At 42.2% G+C, this 10530-nt stretch overlaps 1 protein-coding gene across 3 annotated transcripts in view; it reads right to left on the minus strand.

The window, feature by feature from the left end:
• The window catches only part of LOC122548945 (unconventional myosin-Id-like), a 141843-nt gene that overhangs the window by 29416 nt on the left and 101897 nt on the right, over positions 1-10530 (minus strand). For all 3 annotated transcript variants that reach the window (XM_043687950.1, XM_043687952.1, XM_043687951.1), the window contains exon 21: positions 7884-8038. In XM_043687950.1, the coding sequence (XP_043543885.1) occupies positions 7884-8038 (155 nt within the window). The remainder of the gene's footprint in view (positions 1-7883; positions 8039-10530) is intronic.

Consider the following 10530-nt stretch of genomic DNA (forward strand, 5'->3'; position numbering starts at 1 on the left):
TCCTCCTGGGAGCAGATACGACGGAGGCGGAGGATTTGGGGATACGGGATGGCATTTTTGCAAGAGGTAGGGTGGGAAGAGGTGTAATCCAGGTAGCTGTGGGAGTCGGTGGGTTTGTAGGAAATGTCAGTGTCAAGTCGGTCGTCACTGATGGAGATGGAGAGGTCCAGGAGGGGGAGGGAGGTGTCAGAGATGGTCCAGGTAAATTTAAGATCAGGGTGGAATGTGTTGGTGAAGTTGATGAATTGCTCAACCTCCTCACGGGAGCACGAGGTGGCGCCAATGCAGTCATCAATGTAGCGGAGGAAGAGGTGGGGAGTGGTGCCGGTGTGATTAGGGAAGATCAACTGTTCTACGTAGCCAACAAAGAGACAGGCATAGCTGGGGCCCATACATGTGCCCATGGCTACCCCTTTGGTCTGGATTTATCATTCCATTTGCCTTCCCTTTTATCTGCTGACTTAGCAATTAAATCGACTGTCAAGTGAGAGTTTAATTTGGAGTGTAGATGCTTCTTGATTTCACTGAGCATGAAGTTTTAACTTTTGAAGCTGTGTCTACTGTTCTGATGTACTCTGCTGAAGGGAGGGCAACACAGATTGTTTTGTGGCCTTCTTTTACATGGACATTAGAAACCAACGCGAATCCTGTTGGCCCCTCTCTCCTTATTGACCATGACATCACAAGATTTAGAAGCAGATATAGGGCATTTGGCCGATCAAGCCTGCTTCGCCATTCAATGAGATCATGGATGGTCTGATCATTCTGAACTCCACTTTCCTGCTTCCTTCCCCACCCCAATATCCCTTGATTCCCTTAACGAATAAAAAAATCTGTCAATTTCAACCTTGTGTATACTTAAAGCCCCAACTTTGGTAAAGAATTCCACAGACGCAGTGCTCAAAGAAAAATATCCTCCTCCTCTCCATCTTAATTGGGCAACTCTTCACTCTGAGTCTCTGGCCTCCTGTCCTGATGTCTTCCATAAGGAGAAACAAAATCTCATTATCTACCCTGTCAAGCTGCCTAAGACTCTTATTTGTTTCAATAAAATTACTTCTTATTCTTTTAAACGCGGATGAGTGCAGGCCCAATTTACTCAATCTCTCCTTATAAGAAAATCATTCTGTGCCTCAGATTGGGCTAGTTCTCTAGACTACCTCCAATACCAGTATATCCTCCCTTCAATAAAGGGTCCTAAATTGTTCACAGTATTCCAGCTGTGGTCTAGCAAAACCTCTCTATTGTTATACTCCATTCCCTTTGAAATAAAAGTCAATATTTCATTTGCTTTCCCTACTACCTGCTGAACCTGTATCCTAGCTTTTTAATGATTTATGGACAAGGACCCCCAAATCCCCTCTCCAGACCTTTCCCCTGTATTTATTTTAAATCTCTCTCTTCACCAGATTTTGGACTCAGCATGATTTAGGTAAAGCCTGCCTGACTAGATCAATTCTATTCTCCTCCTTTCAGTACTGGCGCCAGTGTCCCATAAACTGAAACCCATTCTTCCCACACCAATCTTTGAACCACATCTTCAACTCCTTGATTTTCTTTATGTCAGTTTGTTCATGGCTTCGATCGTTGACTGACATGATGCATTTGCTTTCTAATTTAGCTCCTACCTGTTCAGATTCCTTCAATAGATTCCTACCTGTTCAGATTCCTTTCTTGTCCTATCGCACCAAGCAGCTAATGTAACCTCTGAGATGCTAGCTCTTGCTTGTAGAGAATAGAATGTATTCTTCTAATTACACTGTCTCCGAAAACTACAGTGCTCCTTTCCCACCCCCATCACTTTAATATCTCTGTGCCACGATGGGTGTTCAGTTTGCTCATTGTCCCTGTAGTCCCACTCTCATCAGTTTTTAAAATCCTCATAACTGTTGGGCAGTTATAGAATCCTGGAGTCATAGAGATGTACAGCATGGAAACAGACCCTTCGGTTAAACCTGTCCATGCTGTCCAGATATCCCAACCCAATCTAGTTCCATCTACCAGCAGCCGGCCCATATCCCTCCAAACCCTTCCTATTCATATACCCATCCAAATGCCTCTTAAATGTTGCAATTGTACCAGCCTCCACCACTTCCTTTGGTAGCTCATTCACGTACCACCCTCTGCGTGAAAAAGTTGCCCCTTAGGTCTCTTTTTTATCTTTCCCTTCTCACCCTAAACCTATGCCCTCTAGTTCTGGACTCCCCGACCCCAGGGAAAAGACTTTGTCTATTTATCCTATCCATGCCCTTCATAATTTTGTAAACCTCTATAAGGTCACCCCTCAGCCTCCAACACTCCAGGGAAAACAGCCCTAACCTGTTCAGCCTCTCCCTGTAGCTCAGATCCTCCAACCCCTGGCAACATCCTTGTAAATCATTCTGAACCCTTTCAAGTTTCACAACATCTTTCCGATAGGAAGGAGACCAGAATTGCACACAATATTCTAACAGTGGCCTAACCAATGTCCTGTACAGCCGCAACATGACCTCCCAACTCCTGTACTCAATTCTCTGACCAATAAAGGAAAGCATACCAAACGCCTTCTTCACTATCCTATCTACCTGCAACCCCACTTTCAAGGAGCTATGAACCTGCACTCCAAGGTCTCTTTGTTCAGCAACACTCCTGCTTATGCTCATATCCCAAATCATTATGTAAATGACAAAAAGTAGAGGGCCCAGCACTGATCCTTGTGGCACTCCACTGGTCACAGGCCTCCAGTCTGAAAAACAACCCTCCACCACTACCCTCTGTCTTCTACCTTTGAGCCAGTTCTGTATCCAAATGGCTAGTTCTCCCAGTATTCCATGAGATCTAACCTTGCTAATCAGTCTCCCATGGGGAACCTTGTCGAACACCTTACTGAAGTCCATGTAGATCACATCTACTGCTCAAATACTAGTTCCTGGGTGCACATTCCTGCCTCATCTGTGGCTACACCCTCCTATCCCTGAGCACAGACTCAATGCAGATGATCTAATCGGAGGGGAGTGGCCACCTCCTAGAGAAATGTAGCTAACATCCCAGCTAACTTTTCCTTTCTCTAATGTGGGGCAACATCTGCAGCTCAGACTCCAGCTCCTCAACTCGAATCCAAAGTTTCCCAACTGCAGATATTTACTCCAGATGTGCTCACTCTGGGACCACCTTGATTTCCAACAGCTCCCAAATGTGGCAGTATCAACAACAACACAAATGGTACTTGAACATGTAGTGTGCTGATACTGAAATGGGAATGTTACCAACCCATTATGAAGACTCCCCCCTTGGGAGACTGCGCTGATCTTTCAATGCTCCACAGTGCGCTAACAGAATAATGGCAAGTGAGTTGCTCACAGAATTCTTCACGAGCAGCTCGAATTATGCCTCAACATTGACCCTGACCAGAAGATTTATGTCTGGATCTCTGCAAAATTAAGTGAGGTCCCATTTGACCAACAAACCATGACAAAAAAAAAATCTAAAGAAACACAACACATGGAAATTGGTTTTCATTTGACAGCAACAGTTTTAAAAAATTTTAACAAAAACACCCACAATGTTGTACAGCAACACCTTTTTCACAAGAACTATCAAATAATGTGAAACATCAATGATCTATCTGTTGCCATGGTAGTAGAAAGCAGTCTACAGCAGAGGTCCTGATGGTCAAAATCATTTAGTTATTTATTCTACTCCATGTAATGCCTATAGGATTAATACAACTAGCAGACAACTGTGGTCTTAAAGAAGACGTACAAACAGACCAAGTAGCTACATATTAAATAATCAATGTCAATAAGGTGTTACTCAAAGGTAATCTTGTTTATCTGAGGAGGTAAGTGATACTAGGGAACAGAACATTCTGCATTTTTATTTCCATTCAGTATTAGCATCAAGCAGTTCCAGGTCAGTAATACCATGGCTTCAGAATAAAACACTCTACACTATTTAATTAAACACTTCCAAGTAATTTAAGACATTGATTCAAATACAAATGAAAGCTTCTTCTATACAGCTGAATTCATGTATTCCCACTAACACTGCCTTCTGCCATGTTTTTGGAACAGATAATGTGGTCTGGATTTTGGGACAAAATTATATCTTTGATAAACTTATTTCTGTATCTTTTCTTTAGATATTTCTGAAACTGACAATTGCCAATCCCCCTAGTTACAGAAGTCATAGAATCATAGAGTCATAGAGAGGTACAACATGGAAACAGACCCTTTGGTCCAACCATTCCATGTCAATCAGATTTCCTAAACTAATCTAGACCCACCTGCCAGCACTTGGCCCATATCCCTCTAAACCTTCCTTTTCATATAACCATCCAGGTGCCTTTTATATGTTGTAATTGTACCAGTCTCTACCACTTCCTGTGGCAGATCATTTCATACACGCACCACCCTCTGCGTGAAAATGTTGCCCCTCAGGTTACTTTTAAATTTTTCCCCTCTCACCCTAAACCTATAAGTTCTAGTCTGGACTCCCCTACCACAGGGTCTATTTACCCTATCAATGCCTTTCATGACTTTATAAACCTCAATAGGTCCCCCTCAGCCTCCAACGCACCAGGGAAATAGCCCCACCCCATTCAGCCTCTCCCTATAGCTGAAACACTCCAACCCTGGCAACATCCTTGTAAATCTTTTATGCACCCTTTCAAGTTTCACAACATCCTTCCAATAGGTGGGAGACCACAATAGCACACAATATTCCAAAAGTGGCCTAACTAATATCCTGTATAACCACAACATGACCTCCCAACTCCTATACTTGATGCTCTGACCAATAAAGGAAAGCATTCCAAAGGCCTTCTTCACTATCCTAACTACCTGCAACTCCATTTTGAAGAAACTATTAACCTGCACTTGAAGGTCTCTTTGTTCAGTAACACTCCCCAGGATCTTGCCATTAAGTATATAAGTCCTGCCCTGATTTGCCTTTCCAAAATGTAGCACCTCACATTTATCTAAGTTACTCCATCTGCCACTCCTCGGTCCATTGGCCCATCTAATCAAGATCCCGTTATACTCTGAGGTAACTTTCTTCAGTGTTTACTGCACCTCCAATTTTGGTGTAATCCACAAACTTACTAACTATACCTCCTACGTTCACAAACAAATTATTTACATAAATAATAAAAAGCAGTGGACCCAGCACCGATCCTTGTGGCACACCACTGGTCACAGGCCTCTAGTCTGAAACGCAACCCTCCATCACTACCCCTTATCTTCTACTTTCGAGCCAGTTATGTAGCCAACTGGCTAATTCTCATGTATTCCATGTGATTTAACCTTGCTAACCAGTAGACCATGAGGAACCTTGTCGAGCGCCTTACTGAATTTCGTATAGATCATGTCCACTGCTCTGCCCTCATCAATCGTCTTCGTTACTTCTTTTAAAAACTCAATCAAGTTAGGGAGACATGATTTCCCAAGCACAAAGCTATGTTGACTATCCCTAATAAGCCCTTGCCTTTCCAAATACATGTACATCCTGTCCCTCAGGATTGCCTCCAACAATTTGCCTACCATCAATGTCAGGCTCACTGGTTTATAGTCCCCTGGCTTTTCCTTACTACCTTTCTTAAATAGTGGCACCACATTGGTCAACCTCCAGTCTTCTGGCACCTCACCTGGAAATATTGATGATACAAATATCTCAGCAAGGGATCCAGCAATCACTTCCCTAGCTTCCTGCAGAGTTATAGGGAACAACTGATCAGGTCCTGGGGATTTATCCACCTTTATACGTTTTAAGACATCCAGCACCTCTGCCCCTCTAATATGGACATTTTCAAGATGTCACGATCTTGCCTTTTAAGTCCAGCCATTTTACATTTGCAGCTTGGGGTGTATTGTTATAAAATACAATAGTGACAGCGCTAGAAAGAATTGTATCTCTTGTTGCTGGTCTTCCAGAGCTGTGACCTCGCATTGCACCTAAAGCTGCACTTCTCCATCCTTTGGAACTTCATTCCACTTTGTGCAGTTCCACCCTGACATCTGTTATTCTAATCCATCTTTTCATCCTAAATATCATGAGCTAATGCAAAACATCCCTGGCTTCCTTGTATCATCACTAGATTATCAAATCTGTCAGCTCTGTCATCTCTATTCTGGCAAATTTCAAATTTGGCCAAAGTTGTCATTCTGACTAATAATTTCATCTTTGAGTGTTGCCACACAGCACCTTTGTGGTCATTATATTTCCCAATTGGTGTTACTGATGGCTGAGGAGTACAAACTATTACTTTGGGTCAATTAACACAGAATGATGTGTGGTTTTAGGTGCCAAATGTTTTTTTTTCCACAGCACCCTTACACAGATGATCGCACCCATTGTTAGGGGTTATCAGGACAGATGGCTGAGGGTAGAACACTAGATAGCTGATGGGAGAAATTAGGATGTGTCTATCAAAGAAACTCCTCATGGATCATCCAAGAAGCTTCATGTTCTGGAATTGGAAATCAAATGGGCAAATATCTTTCTCATTTGAACCTACATCGTAACACTGCAATCACAAAACTGGGGAGCTTTTTAGCACCCTTGGTATAGCTTTCCTTTCTGTTTAATGTTATTAAGCCACTACACCTGCATTTACCTCATCTTCTGTTATTGTTGCAGTCTTGGAAGGGTGTGAAACTACAAATTATTATAATTCATGAAATTAAAGACAACTAATTTCCCTGTTATATTGATAGTATTAGAGAGCATAGTGCTGTGGAATAAGGTCCACATACTTCCATGGAAGCATACTGTGCCATTGTCAGTCATTGTGATCTTAACATGACATGTATTGTTACAAAGTTGAAAGCGTGTACACTACCTTTAAGAGAGAGTGAATGCTATTCTGAACTGAAAGCTGACAAACACCTGTGATGACTAAGTAGTAGTCTCAGAGTGTACTGGAAAATTGAAAATATGTAACATTTGGCTGTGAAAGGGATACTCAAGTTGGTTGCTGTTTTGACAACAATTCAAATTTAACCCATTAGTTTAAATTATGCCCCGGGATACCAGAACCCAATCGAGTTTGACTCTATTGTTTTGTCAATATTGAACCAATGAGACAATCCTATGTTGGGGATATAAAAAAGGCAGGCATTTTGAAAATCGAAGACAGAGCCATCAACATAGATCCAGAAATTAGGAAACACTCTCTATCAAAGGTACCTTTTCACATGAAACATATTCGCAGTAAAGAGAAAGAAGACGACCCAGAAAGATCTTCAGCCAGAAGAAGACAGACACTGAAGACAACAGCCGCTATATGGTTTTGAAATTAAGTTGATATAATTTTAATAGGTGTTTTTTGGAACAGTGTATTGTTATAGAGTTGGAGGCAGATAATAAGCAGTTAAGAGAAAGGGGCGGGGGCTTAGAGTTATGAATAGTTGTTGTTTAATGTTCACTTTTAGAGTTGAAAAAATAAATTGATGTTATTTTCTTTAAATAGTGTAATTTGGAAAGTTCTGTCACTCATATTTTAACAGATTATGAGGCAAAGTGAGCTCTTCTGGGTGTTTGGTTAAATTAACACAAGTGTTCACCGCCATCTCATAACAGTATTACTGCCATGACTTACAGGCAGTTTGCAAGCAGCAGGGTAGAGGTTAAGTGTATGATAATTACTCTCCAATCAGACATATCTGTATATAGTTTTATTTTCAAATAATGAAACCATATTAGTTTTTCATCAATCCTTGTATCTAGAAGAATAGTCGAATTGGAGAACAGCATAACATTCATTATTTCACTTGAGCTAACAGCACATAGTTCACCCCAAAGGTGGATGCCACAGATATTCTATGTATTTGTGAGAAGATGAATTGCTGCATAGTTAGAATACATTTACATTTGTTTCATAGTATGATGTTGAATGTATCACTCACCTGTTAAAGTGATTCGCCAAGACACCAACAACTTCTCCAATCCTATTATCATTTCCACGTTGCATCTTGTCCAAGCAAACCACCAGATCATCATTTGCCTTGGTGTGAAAGATGATCAACTGATCTCTACCATTGGTAACGCTGATTCCAGTCACCTGAAGGAACAAATGGTAATGTTAGATTCACCAGGAGGGTGGTCTCTATGTTTAGATTGTCCAAGCTATAAAAATTTTGATTTAACTTCTTCCATTTAACTAGGATACTTTGATTCTCACAGTTCAGCCATTGCTGCCAGTGTTGGTTGCACAATTCCTTAGTCTTATGTTTTACCCACATGCCACCATGTGAGTCAGTTAGTTGCTTGACTGTCAACAGACTCTCCATCTGTGCAACCCAGGCCTGTGCCATAGAAAATCAAGATGGAAACCCTTCAAGCCTACATTGCTGTTCTGTACCTCAACTGCTGTTATGCATCATAACTTGTAACTTTTATTTTATTGATTCACATGACATGGGTGTCACTGCCCAGGCCACATAGCTGTTGAGAGTCAACCACATTGCTATGGGTTTGGAATCACATATTGGCCACATCAGGTAAGGACAGCAGCTCCTTCTCGAAAAGATATTTGTGAACCATGTGGATTTTAATTAGACTTGTAATTATACATTTTCATCAAATTCAAATTCCACCATTGACCATGGTGGGAATTAAACCCGAGGCCCTAGGACGTCTCTGAATTAATAGTCATAGAGTCATAGAGATGTATAGCATGTAAACAGACCCTTCAGTCCAACTCGTCCATGCCGACCAGATATCCCAACCCAATCTAGTCCCACCTCCCAGCACCCGGCCCATATCCCTCCAAACCCTTCCTATTCATATAGCCATCCAAATGCCTTTAAAATGTTGCAATTGTACCAGCCTCCACCACTTCCTCTGACAGCTCATTCCATACACATGCCACCCTCTGTGTGAAAATGTTGCCCCTTAGGTCTCTTTTATATCTTTCTCCTCTCACCCTAAATCTATGCCCTCTAATTCTGGACTTCCCGATCCCAGGGAAAAGACTTTGTCTATTTACCCTCTCCATGCCCCTCATGATTTTGTAAACCTCTATACAGTCACCCCTCAGCCTATGACGGTCCAGGAAAAACAGCCTCAGCCTGTTCAGCCTCTCCCTATAGCTCAAATCCTCCAACCCTGGCAACATCCTTGTAAATCTTTTCTGAACCCTTTCAAGTTTCACAACATCTTTCCAATAGGAAGGAGACCAGAATTGCACGCAATATTCCAACAGTGGCCTAGTGATAACACCACAAGGCCATCATCTCCTTTGAACTAATAAAGATATAATAACAGTCTATAACTTTCTATTGACTCAATATCCACAATCTGGTGGAATAAAATGTTCCCATAATCCTGATTGTGTGAACTCTAACCTTAAGGTCGTAACTCCTTATTCCACACGTGAGAAGATGGCTCCTTTCAACCTATCCTGTCAAAACCTGTTTGTTTTTTTTAAAAGGGCCTACCTTTATACAGCATCTTTCACAATCATGGGATATCATCAAGCATTTTACATCTAACCCAGAGGGAAGATCCTTTCTGAACAAAAATACATTAAATCTCAGCAATGAACTCACCATTTGTACTGGAGCTCTGTTTTAAGGTACACAAGCCAAATTCACTCTGCAAGCTGTGTTCCTAGCTTTTACTAGTTTTTCCTCCAGGGAAATGAAAAACTCTCTTGCATTGCAGTTACAGTCGTAGTGAAGGAAATAATGTGGGCAGTGGCAACAATCTGCAATAGATTTCTGGAGCCAGGATGAAACTGCTGCAAAACCAGACCCCAAAGAAAATCTTCCCAAAGAAACATTCAGTCCCTTTCTTTTGGACTATCTAAAGTCTTCTTAAGAATCATTGGTTAGGCTGTAGTCAGCTTGGATCAGTTGGGTGGAGTACGCTTTTCTCATTTATGCCTGAATATTGTACACAAGACCCGACAGCAGATATAGAATCTCCTGTCCAAAACAGGCAGCAGGCTGTTTATTTATAAGGAGAACGTGAGGTCTGCAGATGCTGGAGATCAGAGCTGGAAATGTGTTGCTGGAAAAGCGCAGCAGGTCAGGTAGCATCCAGGGAACAGGAGAATCGACGTTTCGGGCATAAGCCCTTCTTCAGGAATGAGGAAAGTTTGTCCAGCAGGCTAAGATAAAAGGTAGGGAGGAGGGACTTGGGGGAAGGGCGTCGGAAATGTGATAGGTGGAAAGAGGTCAAGGTGAGGGTGATAGGTCAGACTGGGGTGGGGGCGGAGAGGTCGGGAAGAAGATTGCAGGTTAGGAAGGCGGTGCTGAATTCGATGGATTAGACTGAGACAAGGAGGGGAAATGAGGAAACTGGAGAAATCCGAGTTCATCCCTTGTGGTTGGAGGGTTCCCACCCCAGTCTGACCTATCACCCTCACCTTGACCTCTTTCCACCTATCACATCTCCGACGCCCCTCCCCCAAGTCCCTCCTCCCTACCTTTTATCTTAGCCTGCTGGACAAACGTTCCTCATTCCTGAAGAAGGGCTTATGCCCGAAACGTCGATTCTCCTGTTCCCTGGATGCTGCCTGACCTGCTGCGCTTTTCCAGCAACACATTT

Source organism: Chiloscyllium plagiosum, chromosome 4 (genome assembly GCF_004010195.1).
Source record: "Chiloscyllium plagiosum isolate BGI_BamShark_2017 chromosome 4, ASM401019v2, whole genome shotgun sequence".
Lineage (NCBI taxonomy): Eukaryota > Metazoa > Chordata > Chondrichthyes > Orectolobiformes > Hemiscylliidae > Chiloscyllium > Chiloscyllium plagiosum.